At 45.4% G+C, this 24531-nt stretch overlaps 2 protein-coding genes across 11 annotated transcripts in view; one reads left to right on the plus strand and one right to left on the minus strand.

Annotated features, from left to right (window-relative positions):
* Nucleotides 1-36: 36 nt before the first annotated feature.
* PLA2G1B (phospholipase A2 group IB) lies at nucleotides 37-6306 on the plus strand. Its single transcript, XM_025889529.2, has 4 exons — nucleotides 37-74; nucleotides 3192-3351; nucleotides 3841-3968; nucleotides 6057-6306. The coding sequence occupies exons 1-4, from the start codon at nucleotides 41-43 to the stop codon at nucleotides 6176-6178; spliced, it is 444 nt and encodes a 147-aa protein (XP_025745314.1). The 5' UTR covers nucleotides 37-40; the 3' UTR covers nucleotides 6179-6306.
* A 9671-nt stretch (nucleotides 6307-15977) lies between these two features.
* Nucleotides 15978-24531, minus strand: part of SIRT4 (sirtuin 4) — a 250319-nt gene continuing 241765 nt past the window's right edge. For 5 of the 10 annotated variants that reach the window (XM_073881026.1, XM_073881025.1, XM_073881023.1 and 2 more), the window contains exons 2-3: nucleotides 19616-20113; nucleotides 16028-16547 (exon numbers count right to left, since the gene is read on the minus strand). In XM_073881026.1, coding sequence (XP_073737127.1) covers nucleotides 16028-16547; nucleotides 19616-20112 — 1017 coding nt within the window. In that variant the 5' untranslated portion in view covers nucleotide 20113. The other 5 variants (XM_025889494.2, XM_073881024.1, XM_073881019.1 and 2 more) reach the window with 5 other exon arrangements.

The raw sequence follows: 24531 nt of genomic DNA on the forward strand, positions 1-24531 counted from the left end.
TAAGACAGTCATTTCTCTTGCTCAGCAACTTGAAAACGAAATGAAATTCCTTGTACTGGCTGCTCTACTCACAGGTAGGCAAGACTCCCCAGTCCCATCCCTTCGGTGCTAAGATCTCACTCCTTGGGATTGGGGGTCACAGCTAACAGGGCTGGCTGGATCTGGAGCCTTCACCCAGGGCTCTCTATCGGGCTTAAGAGCACCCATGCTGGGGTTCCCTCAAGTCCCCCCACAGTTGGCGCCTTTTCAGCCTTAGGTCTGAACTCAGATGATCCCTCTCAGAAGGGCCTACCAGCCCACCTGAACGAAGAGAGACCTCTCTCCTTTCTGTCTACCGTGCGGCCTTGGTACAGGGTCTTCCCAGCACCTACCTTTGCCTGCAATCTGTATCTTATTTCTTGTTGATTCAGTTCCTCTTTTTAAAGCTTTAATTAAATTAAACTAATTATTTATTCATTTTTAAGTAAACTCTACCCCAGCGTGGGGCTTGAACTCAAGACCCTGAGATCAAGAGCTTCATGCTCTACCAACTGAGCTAGCCAGGTGCCCCAATTCATTTCCTTTTTATTCTCCACCCTCACAGAAGCATGGGTTCCATGAGAGCAAGGATAGAGCCATTGGCGCCATTTATTGAATGAATAAATGGAATCGGATACATTGGGATTCAGATCCCACCTCATTCATTCATCATTCTTTCATTCATTCCACATTGATGTATCAGAGGCTCCGAGGTATCAGGCTCTGGGTTGAGACTGAGGACTCACAGATGAAAAAGCCATGCTCCTTGCCTAGGCAACAGACACACACACACACACACACACACACACACACACACACACACACAAACATGCACACATACACAGGCGCACACATGAGAAGAGCTGTGTGCAGGTCTGGCCTGTGCAAAGAGCAGAGCTGGCTGGATCAGAGACAGAGAAAATAGGGAGGCAGGAGGGAGGTGTGGAGATGGGCCAAGGTGGCCAGGCCACTCTTGTCTGCTGCCAGCATGAAGGCTGCTCAGAGGGGAGAGTGACCAGCTGCCACCCTTACTTTGCCCTGGGGTTTAATTGTTTTTTAAGATTTATTTATTTATTTGAGGGGGAGGGGCGAGTTGGACGCTTAACCGACTGAGCCACCCAGGTACCCCTGCCCTGGGGTTTAAACATATGGAGCAGCTCCAGTGTGCACAACAGATCAAAGGAAGAAAGGGCAAGGTGTGGGGCAAAGAGACGATACTGGCAGCCAACTGAAGGGGACCCCAAAATCATATAGTGCCCTCTTCTCTTTAGGGCACCAAATTTCACAGGCTATGGCTCTGAAAATGAGGTGAAGGGGTCCTGCTTCCTGAGTCTGCTGTGCCAAACCTTGTGCTACAAGCAGACTTCTTAAAAACATATTCATTAGATATTTATTGAGCACCTACTATGTGCCGGGTACTTTCTTTAATTGGTGTGTTGATTATTTCATTCATATAACTCATCATATACTTACGGAGCGCCTACTATGCATCAGGCCCTGGGGAATAAAAGCCCTGAGGCCTTGAGTTTATGGTCCAGTGAGTGGGAAGCATTAAATAAATAGATGGATACAGACTGCTAGAGGTACGAGGAAGCAAAGAACATAAAGAAAAGTGATAGCAGAAGAGCCACTTGGCTTGGGTGGTCAAGAAAGAGGAGGTGGCATTTTTTTTTTTAAGATTTATTTATTTGAGAGAGAGAGAGTGAGAAAGCAGGGGGAGAGGCAGAGGGAGAGGGAGAGAGAATCCCAAACAGACTCCATACTGAGTGTGGAGCCCGATGCGGGGCTCATTCCCATGATCCTGGTGCCCTGAGGAGGTGGCATTTAAACCAAGATCCTCCAGCTTTTTGAAAAGTGAGATGATAAGCATGCCGGGCAGAGTAAACAACAGGTACACGGGCCCTGAGGCAGAAAATAGCTTGTCCTGTTGAGGATGGTAGGCCACCCAGGTCTCCTGACTACTCCTTATACTCCTGCCCCATCTCAACCCTGCCATTCCCCACCTAACCCATTTTATTTTATTATTTTATTTTATTTTAAGATTTTATCTACTTATTAGAGAGAGAGACACCGAGAGAGGAAATATAAGCAGGGGCAGAGGGAGAGGGAGAAGCAGGCTCTCCACTGAGCAGGGAGCCCGATGTGGGGCTCGATCCTGATCCCAGGACCCTGGGATCATGACCTGAGCTGAAGGCAGATGCTTAACGACTGAGCTACCCAGGTGCCCCTCTCACCTAACCCATTTTAGATCCCACTTACCATGTTCCAATTTTTCCACCCTCTAACACAATATCCAATTCCCTTATTTATTTCATTTATTGCTTATTGGTTTTCTCCCCCAACTAGGACATAAATTCAATGATGTTATAGATTTTCTATTTGCTCGCTGATGTATCTCCAGTTCCTAGGTCAGTGACTGGGCCATTGTAGGTGCTCAATAAATATTTGTTGGATAAATAATGGGGACCCCACTGAAAACATATGTTCACACAAAAACTAGGATGCAACTGTTAATAGCAGCACTATTCATAAGAGCCAAAAATTATAAACCCAGATGTCCATCATGTGATGAGTGGATAAACAAAATGTGGGTCTGTCCATACAGTGGAATACTATTCAGTTATAAAAAGGAATGAAGTACTGTTATATGGTACAATGTGGATGAACCTCAAAGACATTATGCTAAGTGAAAGAAGCCAATCACAAGAGGCCACATGTATGATTTCATTTACATGAAGGGTTCAGAAGAGGCAAATCCATACAGACAGAAAGCATTTTGGTGGTTGCTAGAGGGGAGACGGGGAACAATCGCTAATGGGTACAAGGTGTTCTTTTGGGGGTGATGAAAATGTTCTGGAATGAGTGGTGATGGTTCCAAACTCTGTGAGTATACTAAAAACCACTGAAATGTACATTTTAAGTGGTTAAATGGTGAATTTTATGTTATGTGAACTTTATCTCAATAACAAATTATTTTTTTAAACGTTTTACAAAAAGAAAAAAATCCCTACTCACATTACCAGGTTCCTGCGTCCAGCTCTCTTCCGAGGAGGCAGCTGGTGGGGTGCGGGGGGCAGCATGGGAACAGAGAGCAGGCAAGCAGTGAGCGGGGCTCCTGGGCTCTGGCGGAGCTAATCAGGACGTATTTAAACTCTGGCTGTGTCTTCTTGCAGTGGCCGCTGCCTATGGGGGCATCAGTCCGCGGGCAGTGTGGCAGTTCCGCAACATGATCAAGTGCACGATACACGGGAGTAACCCCTTTAAGGAGTACAACGACTACGGCTGCTACTGTGGCCTGGGTGGATCCGGCACCCCTGTGGATGAACTGGACAAGTGAGTGATCGATCAGCAGGGAAGGCAGAGTGACCGTGGGGTGGGGGGAGGGCACAAGCCAAGGATCTCACGAGGAAGCACAGAAAGGGAATTTGCATATTTGCTAAAGATAACATATTTTCACCTCTTGTCACAAACAAACATGCTCCAAGAGGACCCTGAATCCAACGCTCTATCAGAAGGAAAAAGCGAAAGGTTGGAGATTTAAGTAGTAGCGGGTGCTGCTGCCCTCTAGTGGCAGAACATCGCAACACAAGACACCACCGTGAAGATTCAGTTGTCCTCTAACTGCAGTGGTTAAGACTCTCTCACTGCATCTTCAGAATATATGATTGTACACTATATGCCTGCCACCATTTTTAAATCGCCATAAATAAACATGAAGGACTTAAGTTTTTTCAAGGCACAGGACCAATATCTTCCGGAGCATGTCGGCTAAGTCATCCCTACCTGTTCCCGAGGCCGACCTGCTTCCCTGCCCTTCTCCAGGTGTTGCCAGACGCACGACAACTGCTACTCAGAAGCCAAGAAACTGGACAGCTGTAAATTCCTCCTGGACAACCCCTACACCAAAACCTACTCATACTCATGCTCTGGTTCTGAGATCACCTGCAGTGGTATGTTTAGTCTCTTGTTGGCTTGTCAACCCTCAATAGACAGGGGAGGAAATAATAGTAATGATATCCACCATTTATCAATCACTTCCTTGGTGCCAGGCTGTGCCTCCTTGAATCCTGGCAACAACCCTAGGCGATCGGTAGTATTATTATACCCATTTAACTGATGACAAAACAAAGGCTCAGAAGGCTGAGCCAATTGCCATGGGGCACACAGCTCATACATGGTGGTATTTGGTTTTGAGCGCAGGTCTATATGACTCCAAAGTCTCTGCTCTTAACTGCCATGCTATACAGCTTCATTATTTCATTAAAAAGAGCTTAGAACTACCATTTATGAGTTTCTTATTACCTCCCAGGTACTAGGCTAAGCATGTATATGAGATAGGTTTTAATAACCCCATTTTACAGGTGAGGAAGCTGAGACTCAAAATAGCTTCTTGCCCCAAATCACACAGCTTCTAAGCGGTAGGGCCAGCATTTGAACTCAGCTGTTTCTGATATCGAAGGTTCTGGTCTTAACCACTAAGTTATGCAGAGCTTCTGGTGAAGTATGTCCATCCAGGAAGGTAGTTCTGAAGAGCAGACAATTCAGAGAGGTGAAGGGTATTATCATGCTAGGCCAGCATCTGGATTTGCACTACTCTCTACTATGAACCCACAGACGGGTCCCATTTTTCAAAACTGTACATACAATCTTGGAATAACCACAATTCAAATCCAGGAGGCCAAGAAAAAAATTACCAGGAATCCCACCATCCTGAGGCACAAACGATTTCGTAGCTCCATGTACATTTGCGCTTATCCTTGGAATAAGGTTTATATCATTGTAATCGTGGGTATGTGCCCACCTCAAGTCCTTTGTTCCTTCTGCCTGAAACACTTTCCACCTGAAGTCTCGATCTAGGACTTTATTTTTTTTTTTTTAAGATTTTATTTAGGGACACCTGGGTGGCTCAGTCGGTTAAGCATCTGCCTTCAGCTGGGGTCATGATCCCGGGGTCCTGGGATCGAGTCCCACATCCAGCTCTTTGCTCAGCGGGGAGCCTGCTTCTCCCTCTGCCTGCCGCTCCCCCTGCTTGTGCTCTTTGACTCACTCTCTCCCTCAATCTGACAAATAAATAAAATCTTTTAATAAAATAAAAGATTACTGAATATAAGTAGAGGTACATAATTAAATTATGGGTAATAAAATTGAAACTCATTTTAAAAGTTATTGTTGTTGTTTCTTTTGGTTAAAAAGGTAAACAAGGCCAAAGTAATGTAATTTCAAACTCTTCAGAAGTGTATCATAGAAAGGAGAAGATGCCTATAATCCTACCTCCCAAAATAACCAGTTGGATATATTGCCCTTCATTTTCCTCCAGTAAAATATCTTGGAAACATTTCCACATATGGGTATACTTAATTATTTTAAACATCTGTATAATATTCTAGTGTAAGAACATTCTGTAATTTTTTAAATATGTGCTATAAAGTAGAGAAATTGCCTTGCTAAATTTCACTAAGGTGAAATGTACAATATTTTGCTGCCTTGAGTATATGTTTTAGTGTTTTCCATATTGCTTTAAAGTTGCTTGCCTACGTTATCAGAGATCTATAGCTATATGAGTTTTAAGAGCTCATTTTTTAAAAGATTTTATTTATTTGAGAGAGAGAGAGAGCACAAGTAGGGGGAGGGGCAGAGGGAGAAGCAAGCTCCCTGCTCAGCAGGGAGCCCGACGTGGGGATCCATCCCGGGACCCTGGGATTACGACCTGAGTCAAAGGCAGATGCTTAATTGACTGAGCCACCCAGGTGCCCCAAAAGCTCATTTTAAGTCAAATAGGACTTCCCAAAAGGCACACATCACTCGTAGGATTGCCAGATTATACACACATTGCCCAATGAACATTTTTTTATTCTACATTCCAAACATTGCATTTATTGTTTATCTGATAGTCTGGTATTTTTATTTGTTAAATCTGTCAACCCTAAATTTGTATCAATAGAATGGCTATGAGATTATTCCAGCTAATTCTTCCCGCCCCCAGACTGGACAAAGCAGGATCTACCTTGGCTCAGTCCTCTCCTCTTGCTCTTTTCCAGCCAAAAACAAAAAGTGCCAGGCCTTCATCTGCAACTGTGACCGCAAGGCTGCCATCTGCTTTTCAAAGGCCCCCTATAACAAAGAGCACAAGAACCTGAACACCAAGAAGTACTGTAAGTGATTGAGTATCCCCCCTGGAAAGCATCATCCCCATGGACTTCATGGCCTTCACCTTACCCTGTCTCCTCCAATAAAGCACTTTGTTGAAAGGCCTCAGGTTTGGAGACTGTTTTATTCTCTGTCTGTGTCTCTAAGTCTCTTCTTAGTTCTTTGTGAGCATCATTCCTTCTAGCCTTGGAAGTTGAATTAGAGGGATATTTCTAGGGAGTGAACACCATAAGACCTGAATGATTAACAATAACTGATTATTTACTGTGCCAGATTGAAATGCATAAATATCTTCTGAGGTAAAAACCTACCTCTTTTTCATTATCCCCGGGCTGGGGGAGAGAGAAAACTAATCCCTTCAACAATATTTTTTTAAAGATTTATTCAATCAGGGGCTCCTGGGTGGCTCAGTGGGTTAAGTGTCTGCCTTCAGGGGCGCCTGGGTGGCTCAGTCTGCCTTCGGCTCAGGTCATGATCCCAGGGTCCTGGGATCGAGCCCCACATCGGGCTCCCTGCTCCGCAGGAAGCCTGCTTCTCCCTCTCCCACTCCCCCTGTTTGTGTTCCCTCTCTCGCTGTGTCTTTCTCTGTCAAATAAATAAATAAAATCTTAAAAAAAAAAAAAGTGTCTGCCTTCAGCTCAGGTCATGGTCCTGGGCGAGCCCCAGTAGGGCTCCGAGCTCTGAGGGAAGCCTGCTTCTCCCTCTCCCAGTCTCCCTGCTTGTGTTTTGACAGAGAGAGAGACAGCGAGAGAGGGAACACAAGTAGGGGGAGTGGGAGAGAGAGAGGTAGGCTTCCCGCAGAGCATGGAGCCCGATGCCCGATGCCGGGCTGGATCCCAGGACCCTGGGATCATGACCTGAGCCCAAGGCAGCCGCTTAACTGACTGAGCCACCCAGGCGCCCCCAAAATAAAAAAAAAATCTTTAAAAAATATTTTATTCACTCATCCTACAGCAAGAGAAAGCACAAGCAGGGGGAGCAGCAGAGGGAGCGGGAGAAGCAGGCTCCCCACCAAGCAGGGAGCCCCATATGGGGCTGGATCCCAGGACTCCGGGATCATGACCCTAGCGGAAGGCAGATGCCCAACGACTGAGCCATCCAGGCGCCCCCCTTTAACAATATTTCAATGAGCATCTGATGGGTGCTCATTAAAGGAAATGGAATATGGGAAACACTAGTACAGTGGCTGAGATTTAAATGAATAAATAAACTGAATTGTGAGTATTCTGAAGTAGCGATTACATCCCAGGAGCCACAGTATCTTCACAGTGCTTTGCACACCGCACAGGCTCATTAATTGTTCAACGAAGGTACATCTTGGCGCCAAGGTTTGCTGCAGTTGAGGAAAAACCACGTGGCTATATTTACCTTTTCAGATCACGTGATCCTGAGCCCAACCCAGTCATTTCCTCGGCCTGCTGGGATTTCAGAGTAGGAAACGTGATTGGGTATCTTTTGAACACGTGGTCCCCGGGTCCCCTTTTTTTTTTTTTTAAACTGGTGAAAAGCTGCCCAGCCCCTGGGCAACCTCGGCGCCTCCCGGGCTCTGGCCCCGCCCCCTCGCGCGACGGCCCGAGCTGGCGCAGGCGCAGTGGTTGGTAACGGTTGCTCTAGCCGGCGTCAGAGCGAGGTGGCGGCGATGGCTCCGTGCGCGGCTTCCTGGGTCCTCGGTGTGCAGTTCTCCAGGGTCAGGCTCCTGCGGGAAGGAAAGAGTGGGCGGGTCGAGTGTGAAAAAAGAGTGAGCTCACGTGGGTATGACGTTGGGGCCCACCTTCCTGCGGTGCGCGTGCCCGTCTGGATGTCTTGGCCCCACACACGCCCCGCCGCCCCCAGCCCCCTGCCAGCTTCCGGTCGGTAGCTCCTCCAGGGCTCCCATCCCGGAAAGGGACGAGGGGGCCGGGAAGCTGGGGTGCAGGGAGTCAAACTGTCGCGAGGAGAGAGGCGAGTGGCTGTTGGGCGAGCCAAGGGCTTCTGCGCCCCAAGTCCCCACTTTCAAAGAGGGGAAACAAAAGGTGGAGGGATTTGTAGCTCTGACCTCCGGTTGGAATGCTCTCCCTTTCCCTGCCTGGTGCTTGCCTGTTCATCCCTCAGGACCTAGTTGGGGTCACCTCAAGAGGTTTCTTGAGTCTTGCCATTCTTCCCTCCCAAAGTGCAATTGCGCAGTTACCCCACTGGGCTTCTATAGATCATTAAAAAAGGGAGTTCAGAACTGGATGGACTGGCTTTGATTACTGGCCTGGTCACCCCAGGTGACCTTGGGCTAATTACATAAAATCTCCAAGCTTCAGGATCCTCATCTTTCAAAAGAAATAATATAGTGTGCAGATCATAGGGTGGTGGGAATTAGGTGAGCCAACGCCTTGTAAAATGCTTCCTACAGTGTTTGTTGTATGCTAAATGTTCCATAAATACTATTTTCCCAAGGGGAAGGAGAGGGAAGGATACTCTTTATTTTCTTTAGAAAGGCTTTATTATATCAAGCAAGATTTGGCTTTTGTAATCTTTTTAAAAAGGTACACAAAAAGGAAATGTAGCTCTGGAGAAGATCCATGCGAGTCTAGTTAAAGGAGTACTCGGTAGAGGACAAAGTTTTAGGCTAATAATGGCTGACATTTGCTTACTATGTGCCAGGCACTGTGCTAGGAGTTTGGGATGCATCACTACCTTTCTTTTTTTTTTTTTTTTAAAGATTTTATTTATTTATTTGACAGAGAGAGAGTGCACAAGTAGGCAGAGAGGCAGGCAGAGGGAGAGGGAGAAGCAGACTCTCCACTGAGCAGGGAGCCCGACGCGGGGCTCAATCCCAGGACCCTGGGATCATGACCCGAGCCGAAGACAGTGGCTTAACCTACTGAGCCACCCAGGCGCCCCGCATCGCTACCTTTCTTAATCTTCCCTAACAACCCAGTGAGGTAGCTACTAGTATCCTCATCTATAAAGAGATTGAAGATTAACCACTTGTCCAAATTCACATAACTAGTAAGTAGCAAGACAGGATGGAGGGGCGCCTGGGTGGCACAGTCGTTAAACATCTGCCTTTGGCTCAGGTCATGATCCCAGGGTTCCTGGGATGGAGCCCCGCATCGGGCTCCCTGCTCTATGGGAAGCCTGCTTCTCCCTCTCCCTCTCCCTCTCCCACTTCCCCTGCTTGTGTTCCTGCTCTTGCTATCTGTCAAATAAATATATAAAATCTTAAAAAAAAAAAAAAAAAAGGATGGAAATCCAGGTCTGTCTATATCCTAAGAGTTTTGATTCCATGCTATGTTCCTTTCTAATAAATTGAGAAAGGAAAAAAAAACACTCTCCTTTCTTGGATGAGATTAACTTTTTTTTTCCCTTCACGAGGTAGAATTTATCTGTTTCGTGACCTAAAGATTAAATAAAAAATCTGGATCCGAGCACCATCTTGAATCTCAAGAAGGACAATGTATCTGGAATTAACTAATTCAGATTAACTATTCCAATTAACTATTAACTATTATACCCCGTTCCTAGGAGCAGGGTAACCAATTCTTCCTGGTTTTAGCACTGAAAGTCCTGCAACCCAGGAAGCTTCCCCAGTACTGGGCAATGTGGGACAGTTGGTCACCCCACCTAGGAGTGTTGGATTTCCTATTGGTCCTTAAATGCATCCTCTCAGGAAGTTTGGCATTCACTGAAGACTGACCCTTATGCGTGTCCAAGCATTTCTTACGGGGATAATTTATTAAGTGAGCTAATGTGTTGTAAAATACTTTGCATAGTGTTTGTGATATAGTGTGCTCAATAAATGCTATTATTTAAGGGAGAGGTGAGAGACATACTCAATTTATGACACTGCAAAAAGGAATATGAGTTAGTGGGAAACTGGTGTTGAGTGTTATGTACTTGTTTGCCTTTGTGACTTCTACTTACTAAAACTGTGATAGCAGAGCAGAGCCATGGAAGCAGTTGAGGAAGTCATGCCCAAAGCTGAGCTTATGCAGTAACCTGTAACCTGGGCAATGACAAACTGATAGCATCCACTAGTCAGTTTGTTATTCCAGCAGAGGGCACTTATAGTGGGTTAGGAACTGCCCTGCTGGTAAAAAGCGAAAGATGTAAAGTGAGGAGATAGCAGAGTTCCTCTTGGGATAAATTTTTGGGGAGGAATTCCACCTCAGGAGAAACTATGAACAAAATGAATATTCCTAAGGTCCTGAAGACTTGGTTTCATGAATCATGCCAGCATTAGGTGATAGAGCCTGCCTCCTTCCTTGGCAACCTAACCTGCTCTCCACTGCCCACTGCATCTTAACCATTCCTGGTCTTCTTGGCCAATTGTACCGCTGGATTCTACTTCAGGCTTCTTTCTAAGCATAAGCCTCAAATAGGAAGCAGTTGTTTAAAAAGAACAGAACTGGGAGGAAAAAGTCTTAGATTCTAGTCCTGGCTCTTATACTATGTTGTATGGCCTTCAGTAAGTCTGGATCTTAGTTTCCTCCAAAATAAAATGCGGGCAGGATGCATTTAATTTGCTCTCATTCTGTCATTCCATGCATGAATCTGTGACATTTTGTGGTAGAGAATAAGGATGGGGAAAGAGCACATTCTCGGTGAGCCACTTGAAGCCAAGAGGTTGTTGTTTTTTTTTAAGATTTTATTTATTCATTTGAGACACAGAGATACAGACAGAAAGAGAGAGCATGAATAGGGGGAGAGGCAGATGGAGAAGCAGGCTCCCTGCCAGCCAGGAGCCCGATGCGGGGCTCGATAGCAGGACCCTGGGATCATGACCTAAGCTGAAGGCAGATGTTTAACCATCTGAGCCACCCACGCGCCCCTGAAGCCAAGAGGTTGTATCTTTGTAGCCTTAGTACCTTAATACACTCTCTGTCAGTAACCACTGAAATTTGTGGGTGAGAACAGCTTGAGATCCAAAAGACCCAGATTTGAATACAATTACTGGTACTGACTTTAGGTAACCGAGCAAATCTGATTCAAAGCACCTTAGGATCCTCCTCTGCAAGAAAGCTGGAATGAGATTTACAACAGCCTTACACCTCTTCAGAATTAATGACTATGGGAAAATGTACAGTTGTGCAGATGAAAAGAACTCTGTTGGTTTCAAGATCCTGGATTATCCCAGTTAACTAAAATTTACTTCCTAGGCAGGTGCAGGATGAACATGTATTGCTTTGCCCTAATTTTAGACAAAGGACTATCGAAAATAGGCTGTGATTCTTTCATCCGCTTTACTTTTTGATGAGATTGTGCTGAAAGCTTTAGCCTGGTACAGTGATTCTCTCTGGCTAACACAGTAATGCTGCCTTACTTGGCAGAAACAAATCAGTTTAAGAGCCCACTTGTTTCCTCTCTACAGACCAGGTTCAAGGCAAGTGTCTCATTATGGCAGCTGAAATCCAGCAGAAATCCTTAAGAGAACCATGTCATAAAGCCCATTCTCTTTTAGCTGATTAAAAAAAGAATATAAAACGTACAGCCCACATACTTGGTGTGCTATTAAAAATATGGTTCCTTTATTCCTTAGTTAATAAAAAATTAATTCATACCATTATTCATCTTTAAAAAGAAATCAAAATGTTTCAGTTAGAGACATTTAACCATTTGTAATTATAAATGAAGTCATTTTCTTCTCCCCTCACCCCCACATTAGTGAGATTCCTGGGTTAGCACTCCAGAGACCGTTCTGGCCTACATATTTCCCAAGCTGTTTCTTCTGCCTGGTGAGATAAAAAGCAAATGAGGGCAGTTTTCCCTATCAAGAGCAGCCGCTGCTTTGAAAAAATCTTTCTTCAGGGTCAAATCTCAGCCACACTCAAACCTGCCCAGTTCAGAGAGGGGCTGGGAGAAAGATGTTGGTTTGCTGCCCTCTACAGGCTGCACTCAGTGAGCTTGATTAGTTAGAGGAAGAAGTGAGGAATCCTTATGAACCTGAAAAGAAATGAAACAAGTTAATGCTAAATAAGCCGAGAGTGGGTGGGGGTAATGATTGTGAACATCAGCCTACCATTCAAAAAACCACAGCATGTAGGGCATGTAAAGATGGCCATCATATCTTGTTAAGTGAAAACGGGACGTAATAAAACATGCACAGCCTTGATTTGATTTTTGTAAAAACAGATTTAGTTATACCAGAATGTTAAACTTTGGTTATCTTGGTGGTAGGATAGTGGGTAATTTGTATTATATTCTTTTTACTTATATGTATCATCTTTTTTTTTTTAAGATTTTATTTATTGGTCAGAGAGAGCACAAGCAGGGGGAGCAGCAGGCAGAGGGAGAAGCAGGCTTCCTGCTGAGCAAGGAGCCCGATGCGGGACTCGATCCCAGGACCCTGGGACCATGACCTGAGCTAAAGGCAGCCGCTTACCCAACTGAGTCACCCAGGCGTCCCTATCTGTATCATCTTAATGTTCTACAATAAATATGTATTATACTAGTAATAAGAACCTAGTTAAAAAAAAAAAAGAACCTAGTTTAAAAAGTATATTAAAAAGTGTGTGGGGGGTACCTGGGTAGCCCAGATGGTTAAGCATCTGCCTTCAGCTAAGGTCACCATCTCTCCCCCTGCTTGTGCTCTCTCTCCCTCTCGAATGAATAAATAAAATCTTTTTTTTTTTAAAGATTTTATTATTTATTTAACAGAGACACAGCGAGAGAAGGAACACAAACAGGGGGAGTGGGAGAGGAGAAGCAGACTCCCTGCGGAGCAGGGAGCCCAATGCAGGGCTCGATCCCAGGATCTTGGGATCATGACCTGGGCCGAAGGCAGATGCTTAACGACTGAGCCACCCAGGCGCCCCTGAATAAATCTTTAAAACAAAATGTGTGTGTTCGGGCGTCTGGGTGGCTCAGTCAGTTGAGCCTCCCAACTGTTGATCTTGGCTCAGGTCTTGATCTCAGGGTTGTGGGTTCAAGCCCCATGTTGGGCTCCACGCTGGGCATGGAGCCTACTACTTTAAAAAGTGTGTGTGCCAACGGGGCTTCTTTGTTTGCTAGTCATGTTCTCTTTCTTGATCTAGATGCTATATGTCTTCGTCAAGCTGTCTACTTATAATACATGTTCTTCTCTGTATGTATAGTATACTTCAATTAGAATAGTTTTTAAAATAGTATGTATAGTATACTTCAGTTATTTTTTTTTAATTTATTTATTTGACAGAGACACAGCGAGAGAGGGAACACAAGCAGGGGGAGTGGAGAGGGAGAAGCAGGCCTCTCGCAGAGCAGAGAGCCCAATGCGGGGCTCGATCCCAGGACCCTGGGATCATGACCTGAGCGGAAGGCAGACACTTTATTTATTTATTTTTTAATTTTATTTATTTATTTGAAAGAGAGAGAGACAGCGAGAGGGAACACAAGCAGGGGGAGCAGGAGAGGGAGAAGCCAGCCTCCCGCTGAGCAGGGAGCCCGATGAGGGGCTCAATCCCAGGACCCTGGGATCATGCATGACCTGAGCTGAAGGCAGATGCTTAATGACTGAGGCACCCAGGCGCCCCATATTTTAAAACTATTTTAAATTAAAGTATACTAGGGGTGTATAGCCCACATCGGGCTCCCTGATCGGTAGGAGGCCTGCTTCTCCCTCTCCTGCTCCCCCTGCTTGTGTTCCCTCTCTTGCTGTCTCTCTCTCTCTCAAATAAATAAATAAAATCTTTAAAAAAAATAGTTTTAAAATATTAAAAATAGTTCCTGCTTATACAGGAACTCTCATTCTTTGGTGGTGATGCAAAATGGTGCAGCCATTTTGGAAGGCAGTTTGGCAGTTGCATACAAAACTAAACATATTTTTATCATACAATTCAGCAATCTTGCTCCTTGGTATTTACCCAGATGAGTTGAAAACTTATGCCCACACAAAAACCTACACACATTTACAGCAACTTAATTCATAATTGCCACACACTTGGAAACAACCAAGATGTCAGCAGGTGAATGATACTGTGTTGAGTGTACAGGGCAAGGGGGTGTATGGGACACTGTACTTTCTGCTCAGTTTGGCTGTGAACCTAAAACTACTCCAAAAATTAAAGTCTTTTTTTTTTTTTTAAGATTTTATTTATTTGTGAGAGAGCACGCACAGGCAGAGGGAATGGCAGGGCAGAGGGAGAAGCAGGCTCCCCGCTGAGCAAGGAGCCTGATGAGAGACTCAATCCCAGGACCCCTGGATCATGACATGAGCTGAAGGCAGCCGCTTAACTAAGTGAGCTACCCAGGCGTCCCAAAGTCTTTTTTTTTAAGTGGTTGTACTTCCCTAGAAATATACTAAAAACTATTGAATTGTATAAATGAGTAAACTGTATGGTTTGTGAACTGTATCTCAATAAAGCTTAAATGGTTGATAAAAAAAATAAAGCTTAAATGGTTGTATTCATAGATTAAAATGGATATGAAGTACCAACACATGCTACAGTATGGATGAACCTTGAAACTATTATGCCAAGTGGAGAAGCCAGACACAGAAGGCCACAGATTATATGAAATGTCTAGAATAGGCAGAAATAGATTACTTGTTGCCAGGGACTGGGGAGTGGTGGTAGGGTTGGGAGTGGGGAGTGACTGGTAATGGGTACAAGGTTTCTTCTTGGGATGAAAATATTCTGGAATTAGACAGTAGTGAGTAATGTTCAACTTAGTGTACTATAAGACAACTTAATTGTATACTTCGAAAGGGTGAACTTTATGGTATGTTTATTATGTCTCAATAAAGCTGTTATCTTTTTAAAATGGGGGGAAAAAAGCAATGGCAGATTTTGAAAGATTATCTTAAATAGCATGTGCCAGGTTGCCTGGGTGTCTTGGTCAGTTAAGTGTCCAACTCTTGATTTCAGCTCAGGTCATGATGTCAGAGGTGTGAGATTGTGCCCTGCCTCAGCTGGGGCTGGGCGTGGAGGCTGCTTAAGATTCTCCCCCTCCCTCTCAAATAAATTAAATAAATAAATAGCACGTACCTAGAACTGGAACATCATAGTCTTTCAAGCACTATAGTTTAATGCACATTAAAAAATCAGTTTTAATTAAGGGGCACACAGTGGGGCTCAGTTGGTTCAGCGTCTGACTCTTGATTTTGGCTCAGGTCATGATCTCAGAGACATGGGTTGGAGCCAGGAGTGGGGCTCCACGCTCAGCAGAGAGTCTGCTTCTCTCTCTCTCCCTCTCTCTTTGCCCCTCCCCCACTCACTCTTTCTCGAAAATAAGTAAATAAATGAAAAAATTTTTAATAGGGGCTCTTGGGATGGCTCAGTTGTTGGGCACCGACTCTTGCTTTCGGCTCAGATCATGATCTCCAGGTTGTGAGATCGAGCCCCAAGTCCAGCTGTGCGCTCAGTGGGGAATCTGCTTGAGAGTCTTCCCCTCTACCTCTCCTTCAGCCCCTCCCCACCCCCCGCTCGCGTGCTGGCGCACTCTCTTCTTTCTCTCAAAAATCTTTCAAAAATTATAAAATAAAAAAATAAAAAATAAATCCGTTTTAATTAAGAATGGCCATACATTGGGGTGCCTGGGTGGCTCAGTCGTTAAGCGTCTGCCTTCGGCTCAGGTCATGATCATAGAGTCCTGGGATCGAGCCCTGCATCGGGCTCCCTGCTCCGCAGGAAGCCTGCTTCTCCCTCTCCCACTCCCCCTGCTTGTGTTCCCTCTCTCTCTGTGTCTCTCTCTGTCAAATGAATAAAATCTTAAAAAAAAAAAGAATGGCCATACATTAAGAAGCCTATATTTTGTCAGTGCTCTCAATTGAATGGGAACTGGAAACTGTTATCTAAGAAAGCATTTACCTTTGATAGGATTACAGTGAAAGTCCCAGCTTCGGGCTCAGGATCACCAGGCTGTGGTCAGCGTGGGTCTATCAAAGGCAGCAACTCTCCGCAAGGAGAATCCAGTTTCAGACATGCCAAGTCGTCTGACCGTGTGGGCCCAATGTTAAGTATTGCAATTGGGAGCTGCTTCTCTCTGGCAGTGAGGATAAACCTGTAGCCGGAGTACACCTTAGAAGAAGAAGACACCAGTGAGAACTCTCGATGCAGGAAGAAAGAAACCAAACAGGAAGCCTCTCCGGGGTTCTCCATCCCACAAAAGGGGCAGTCACCACCCTGACCAAGTCAGATACCTGCAACGACGAGCCCACTACCAAGAGGGAGTCCGCTTCTTTTACACGCCTGCGCACAAAGTCAACCTTGTCAGGGTTCACTGTGTCCCCGAAGAAAACGACATCTGGTTTCAGGGGGCCTCCACAACGAGCGCAGGACGGGACCTGAAAGCTCTGCACCTGCTCCTCTGTGAGAAAGACGTCGCCATCCGGAGCCAGGCCATGGGCCTCGGCACTCCAGGTGCAGTTCAGGGCTTCAAAACGCTCCTGCAGCACCGCCCGGGGAATCTGTTCGCCACAGTCCAAGCAAAGAACCCTGAAACCAAAGAAGAGGCTACTGAACGGCTGGCCCCAAGGAGGCATGAAGCTGCCAAAGACATCTCATCCCTGACCATTTTTAACTCCTCCGACAGTGCTTGCCATTCCTAACACGCAGTCTTTCCCCCATATTAGAATACCTTCTCATGACCTCTTTACCACCATTTCTCACTTTCCTTCTGCTGCCAGTCTGTAGAACAAGGAGTGTACATCTGTTTTCCTAACTCACGCTCCCTGCTTACCCTGTCAGCTCATTTTTATCCGTAGCACAACTGCATATGACTTCCTTAGTGCCCAAACCTGTGCTTTTCCCTTCCTCCCCCTCCTCCTCTGGGGGGGTGTCGCTGCCCATCACCATCGTCTCTTTAAAACGCTCTTCCCCCCGGGCGCCTGGGTGGCTCAGTTGGTTAAGCAACTGCCTTCGGCTCAGGTCATGATCCTGGAGTCCCGGGATCACCCGCATCGGGCTCCCCGCTCAGCGGGGAGTCTGGTTCTCCCTCTGACCCTCCCCCCTCTCATGTGCTCTCTCTCATTCTCTCAAGTAAATAAATAAAATCTTTTTAAAAAAATTTAAAAAATGCTCTTCCCCCTGGTGTCCTTACCCAGTGTCTTCTGTTTCTCTCCTTACCTCTCTAATCATGAGCTCCATGAGAGCAAGAACTTTGAGTCCTTTGACCATTGTGCTATGCCCACCACCTAGAACAGTGCCTACAGACAGTGGGCATTCACTAAATAGCTGCTAAAAGAAAGAAAAAGTGGTTTAGTTGGTTTCTTCCCTATTCTTCAATCCTCCAGACAGTTTTCCTTCTCCCTTCTCCACCCTGGGGACTCCGTTTGCACTGCCACAATGCCTCTGTGCTAGCAGCCCCCTCTCCAGCACAGGACTCCACTCCTGCTCGGCTCCCAAACTCCAAGACATCTTGACTGTCCTGTCCAGCTGATCTCTGTCTTCACCCGCCCCTCCTCAGCTTCTCTGTCACCATCCTTTCTCCAGTTACTTGGGCAGGAACCCTTGGAAAAACTTACTACTCGTTTTGCTCCTTTTTACCTAGTCGGCCATCAGATTATGTTGATTATTTTACTTAAAAGGCCCCCATGAGGGGCACCTGGCTTAGTTGGTGGAGCATGTGACTCTTAGTCTCAGGGTTCTGAGTTAAAAGCCCCACGTTGGGTATAGAGGTTACTTCAAAAAATTAAATCTTAAAAAAGATGGGGCAGGGGCGCCTGGGTGGCTCAGATGGTTGAGCGTCTGCCTTCGGCTCAGGTCATGATCCCGGGGTCCTGGGATCGAGTCCCGCATCGGGCTCCCTGCTCTTTGGGAGCCTGCTTCTCCCTCTGCTTCTCTCTCTCTCTCTTTCTCATGAATAAATAAATAAAATCTTTAAAAAAAAAAAAAAAAAAAGATGGGGCGCCTGGGTGGCTCAGTCGTTAAGCGTCTGCCTTCGACTCAGGTCATGACCCCAGGGTCCTGGGATCAAGCCCCGCATCGGGCTCCCTGCTCTGCCGGAAGCCTACTTCTCCCTCTCCCACTTGCTTGTGGTCCCTCTCTCGCTGTGTCTCACTGTGTCTCTCTCCGTCAAATAAATAATAAAAATCTTTGAAAAAAATTTTAAGAGACAAAGAAGGGGTAAAGTAGACATAAAATCTTTGTATCTGAGTGATGGTACATGGGAGTTCATTATACTACTTTCCTTTTAGGGACATTTGAAATTTTCATCATGAAAAGAAAGTTTTAATGGACCCGTGGCCATCATTAGTTCTTGAATTCTCCTGATAGCACCTGGGTCTAGATCCTTCAGGTTGACCTCCCTGAGCCACTCTTTCTAATCCTGTGTGGCTTTCCTCAAATGCTATTTTTATCATACTACTTTCTTGCTCAGAAACCACTAATATTCCCCTTTGGTCTGTCACAACAGACCCAAATTGCGCTGCGCTATTTTCAGATGCACTCATGATTTGGGTCTAGCCTTCCCAGACAATCTGATTTCATAGTAAGTCTCCACAGAGGCCAGGCCAGACTCCTCCGGGCTCTATAAGTCCTCTTCATTTAGAAAGCCCTCTCCCTTCCTTCGCCCAGTCAGACCCGAGCTAAGCTTAAGCCCCACCTTTCCCATAAAAGCTTGACCAATTACTCAAAGCTTTACTAAATCTGTTTCTCTGACCGTGCAAAACATGTCTATCAAGGGGGGACCACATAATTTAACAATTGTGTGGAGTTGTTTGTTAAACATGTTATTTTTTGGATCCCTCCCCCACTCCACAAAGAGATCACAAAGTTCTCACATATAAAGTAGACCATGTCTTATACTTTGTTTTTGACCCCTCCACACCACCAAGTAGCACACTGCATGTTGTAGGCACCCAATAAATATTTTATGATTGGCAGGAGGATCTCTGGCTTCAAAATAAGAAAATGGTTTCCAATTAGCTTCAAGTTATTGCCAGGACTACATGTCTTCATTCCATCAGTATTTATTGGGTTCTGACTATATGCTGGGCTGTACTGCGTTCTCTGTCTAGGCACCTGAGATCCACCAGCTTCTAGCCTGTGTTGTTGGCACTTTGCTTATAGTCCCCTCAAGACACTACAGGTCCCTTGCATACAGTTCTCTTACAAGCAACTTCTTGCATCTCTCTTAGGGTGTTCACTGGCCAAGGAAGCCTTCTCCAGAGTTGCAGAGATAGTGTTAGGGAGTTAATTCACCTAGACTGACCCTCAACCGATGAGGGATGGGATATGATGGACAAAAATGCCCCAGCTTCCATGACTTGCAGTGAGACAATTCTGAAGCATGCTCTAGACAGTCAGAGGGCTCCTCAAAGGACTGAGCCTCAGCTCCCCAAAGCAGCAACCCAATCATCAATTTACCCTTTTCTTGGCTTTTCTTCCCTACCCTGTTTCATTTCCCCACTGAGTTTGTTCCTCAGTGAGTTTGCTGGGATCTACTCCAAAGTAAACAACTTGCTCCAAATCTTTTTCTCAAGGTCTAATGAAAACGACAGTGATCAAGATAGCCAAATGTGTGCACACATTTCTGCATTCAAACTATTTAGACCTTCCTGCACCTGTGCATGCATCCATGGAGTTCTGTCAGGCGCTGACTCCCTGCTTTTGTGTGCAAGGCATCCACATTTTGGGTCACCAACCAGTATAGCTTTCCGAGTCTCTCCCAGTTGCTCAGTGCCCAATGTGCAGGGTTTGGCTGGAGGGAGGAGAACCGAGGCCAGCCTACAAAGTTTCTCGCCCAGTACCGCTGGCGGATTGGAGCACTCCGTAGAAAATCCCCATGCTGAATGGGTTTCTGGTCAGTGCGGGCGTAGAGTCCCACCTTTTCTGACCTGTAGTCTGGGATCCCCGACTCAGTGGAGATTCCTGCCCCAGTCATCACTAGGAGTCTCTTGGAAAGAGTGATGAAGCGCTGTAACTCTTTGACCTTCTCAGGGTCCCGAGGAGGACTTGGTGGCACAAATAACCCAATGGATCCATGTGAGCACTGCCGGCTGATATTCACCATCCAGTGGCCTTTTGCTGCCCTGAAAGGCAACCCAAAACTCATCCTCATTCTAGAGAGAAAGAAACCTGATATGAGAAACCGGATTTTAAAAACTAAAGCAACCAGGGACACCTGGGTGGCTCAGTCGTTAAGCGTCTGCCTTTGGCTCAGGTCACGGTCCCAGGGTCCTGGGATTTAGTCCCACGTCGGGCTCCCTGCTCAGCGGGAAGCCTGCTTCTCCCTCTCCCACTCCCCCTGCTTGTGTGTTCCCTCTCTCACTGTGTCTCTCTCTCTGTCAAATAAATAAAATCATAAAAAAACAAAACAAAACTAAAGCAACTAGGGGCGCCTGAGTGGCTCAGTCGGTTAAGCGTCTGCCTTTGGCTCAGGTCATGATCTCAGGGTCCTGGGATCGAATCCCGTGTCAGGCTCCCTGCTCATAGGGGAGCTTGCTTCTCTCTCTGCCCCTCCCTCCTGCTCTGCTCTCTCTCAAATAAGTAAATAAAATCTTAAAAGAAACAAAACAAAAAAAACTAAAGCAACCAAAAAAAACCCCCAAAACAACAACAAAAAAACCTGAGGCAACCATCAAGTGATGAATGGATAAACAAAATGGGGCCTATCCATACAATGAAATGTTACTTACCTATAAGCATGAAGTTCCAATATAGGCTACAAAATAGATAAACATTGAAAACATTGTGCTAAGTGTAAGAATTCAGTCACAAAAGGACAAATACCGTACGACTCCACTTATATAAATTGTCCAAAATACACAAATATATAGAGACAGAAAGTAAATTAGTAGTTGCCAGAGACTAGAAGGAAGAATGTATCAAAACGTTATTTCTTTTTTTGTTGTTTAGTCTTTCCCTTTACACTTGTTTTTTTTTTAAGACTTTTATTTATTTGACAGCAAGACACAGCAAGAGAGGGAACACAAGCAGGAGGAGTGGGAGAGGGAGAAGCAGGCTTCCTGCAGAGCAGGGAGCCTGATGCGGGGCCTGATCCCAGGACCCTGGGATCATGACCTGAGCCGAAGGCAGACGCTTAATGACTGAGCCACCCAGGCGCCCCTAGACTTTTTTTCTTTTAAGATTTTATTTATTTGCCAGAGAGAGAGAGAGCACGCAAGCAGGACGCTTAACGACTGAGCCACCCAGGCGCCCCTAGACTTTTTTTCTTTTAAGATTTTATTTATTTGCCAGAGAGAGAGAGAGCACGCAAGCAGGGGGAGAAGCAGGCTCCCCACTGAGCAAAGAGCTTGATGTGGAACTTGATCCCGGGACCCTGGGATCATGACCTGAGCTGAAGGCAGATGATTAACTGACTGAGCCACCCAGGCGTTCCTAGATTTTTTTCTTTTTTTAATTGAAGGATAATTAACATACAGTATTACAGTAGTTTCAGGCGTACAATATGATTCAACAATTCTATACATTACTCATTGCTCATCACTGCAAGTGTCCTCTTTTTTTTTTAAGATTTTATTTATTTGAGAGAGAGAGAGAGAGAGAGAGAGAGAGAGAGAGCACAAGCAGGGGGAGGGGCAGAGAGAGAGAAGCAGACTCCCCACTGAGCCGGGAGCCTGACATGGGGCTAGATCCCAGGACTCTGGGATCAACACCTGGGCAAAAGGCAGACACCTAACCAAAGGCAGACATTAACCGACTTAATCTCCTTCACCAATTTCACCCATCTCCCCACCCCACCTCCCTTCTGGCAACCACCAGGTTTGTTCTCTATATTTAAGACTCTGTTTGTCTCTTTTTTCTTTGTTCATTTGTTTTGCTTCTTAAATTCCACACATTGAGTGAAATCATGTGGTATTTGTCTTTCTCTGACTTATTTCACTTAGCATCATATCCTCTAGATCGATCCATGTTGTTGCAAATAGCAAGATTTCCTTCTTTTTTCGGCTGAGTGATATTCCTTTGTGTGTGTGTATATTGACATCTTCTTTATCCATTCATCTATGGATGGACATTTGGGTTGCTTCCATATCTTGGCTATTGTAAATAATGCTGCAATAAACATAGAGGTGCATGTATCTTTTCAAATTAGTGTCTTTGTTTTCTTTGGGTAAATACCCAGGAGTGGAATTACTGGATCATATAGTAATTCTATTTTTAATTTTTTGAGGAACCTCCATACTGTTTTCCACAGTAGATGCACCAGCTTGCATTCCCACAAACAGTCCACAAGGGTTCTTTTTCTCCACATCCTTACCCACATGTTATCTCCTATGTCTTTGATTTTAGCCATTCTGGCAGGTCGGAGGTGATATCTCATTTATAGCTGAAAAGCAAAGTTGGCATCTAGGCATTAAGCATCAACAGCTTCCTCCACTTTCAACATTACGAAAAAAGAGTCTGGCTCTCCCTATTGGCACTAATGGCAGCTAATCTTTTTTGTTTCTATCTATATTAAGAGTATATATGTTTTTTTAGTAGGCTCCATGCCCAGCACGGAGCCCAAGGTGGGCCTCGATCTCACAACCCTGAGATCATGACTTGAGCCAAAATCAGGAATCAGACGCTTAAGCAACTGAGCTGCCACCCAGGCGGCCCTGGGCTTTTTTTTTTTTTTTTAAGATCTTATTTATTTATTTGACAGAGACACAGCAAGAGAGGGAACACAAGCAGGGGGAGTGGGAGAGGGAGAAGCAGGCTCCCAAATGAGGGAGCCCAATGTGGGACTCAATCCCAGGACCCTGGGATCATGACCTGAGCCGAAGGCAGATGCTTAACGACTGAGCCACCCAGGCGCCCCTGGACTTGTTAATTTCTGAAGCTGGGTGATGGATCCGTGGATTGGGTTCGTTATATCATTCTATTTCCACAATAAAAAAAATTGTTTTTAAGATTTTATTTATTTGAGAGAGAGAGAGAGCAGAGCAAGAGAGAGAACACAAGCAGGGGGGAGGGGCAGAGGGAGAAGCAGACTCCCTGCTGAGTAGGGAGCCCGATTCGGGGCTTGATGTGGGGCTTGATCCCGGGAAGCTGGGATCATGACCTGAGCCAAAGGCAGATGCTTAACTGCCTGAGCCACCCAGGCACCCCCCCATAAAAAATGTTATATATTTATTTTTAAAGTAGGCTCCACACCTAATGTGGGGCTTGAACTCAGGATTCTGAGATCAGGAGTCACATGCTCTACGGACTGAGCCAGCCAGGTGCCTCCACAATAAAAATTAAGAAAAAATAATTCCTTAGAGGGATGTCTGGATTGCAGATGTCCTAGTGTGCCCAGGACATCGGAAGTGCTGAAATGCCGAAAGTCATGAGATAAAGGAAAATGCTTATATCTTTTGAATATTTTAAAGGCTTAAGAGATATGATCAGCAAAGTGAGGAGAATAAAAAATGGAGCTGAGAGCCGGACATGAGGCTCGATCCCAGGACACAGAGATCACGACCCGAGCCAAACGCAGATGCTTAAACATCTGAGCCACCCAAGCACCCCAAAATATCTATTTTAAAAAAGGAATGGGGGCGCCTGAGTGGCGCCCTCAGTTAAGCGACCCACTCTTAGTTTCAACTCAGGTTTGATCTCTGGGTGGTGAGATTTAGCCCCAAGTGGGGCTCTGCACAGGGTGTGGAGCCTGCTTAAGATTCCCTCTCTCCCTCTTCCTCTACCCCTCCCTGCACATGAACTTTCTCCCTCTCAAAAAAAATAATAGTAATAATAAAAAGGAAATGTAAAATACAAATTGGTAAAGCAGGATTCTAGCATAACATGAGGCCTATTCTGCTTGTCCCAGTAAAACCTGGCCGGTCAGAAATTGGGGGCGCCTGAGTGGCTCAGTCGTTAAGCATCTGCCTTTGGCTCAGGTCATGATCCCAGCGTCCTGGGATCGAGCCCACTTTGGACTCCCTGCTTATCAGGGGAGTCCGCTTCTCCTTCTCCCTCTGCCCCTGCTCTGTACTCTCTCTCAACTAAATAAAATCTTTTCAAAAAATGTCTTGTGCGCCTGGGTGGCTCAGTCTTTAAGCATCTGCCTTCAGCTCAGGTCATGGTCCCAGGGTCCTGGGATCGAGCTCTACATCGGGCTCCTTGCTCCGCGGGAAGCCTGCTTCTCCCTCTCCCACTCCCCAGGCTTGTGTTCCCTCGCTCGCTGTGTCTCGTTCTCTGTCAAATGAATAAATAAAATCTTTAAAACTAAATAAATAAATAAATTGGACACATCTTATAAAAAAAAAAAAACCTTTAAAAAAATAAAAAATTTCTTATAAACTTCAAAATATTAATCGTCTACTCCCAATATCTTTTAAATCCCTTAATAGCTCATTGTTATTCTATGACTACATCTAAAGACGTCTCCATTGGAGGACTGCCTTTATAATTTTATTTTTTATTTTTTATTTTTTTTAAAGATTTTATTTATTTATTTGAGAGAGAGAATGAGAGATAGAGAGCACGAGAGGGAAGAGGGTCAGAGGGAGAAGCAGACTCCCCGCCGAGCAGGGAGCCCGATGTGGGACTCGAT

Source organism: Callorhinus ursinus, unplaced genomic scaffold (genome assembly GCF_003265705.2).
Source record: "Callorhinus ursinus isolate GAN/ISIS: 27379988/994484 unplaced genomic scaffold, GSC_fseal_2.0 scaffold41, whole genome shotgun sequence".
Lineage (NCBI taxonomy): Eukaryota > Metazoa > Chordata > Mammalia > Carnivora > Otariidae > Callorhinus > Callorhinus ursinus.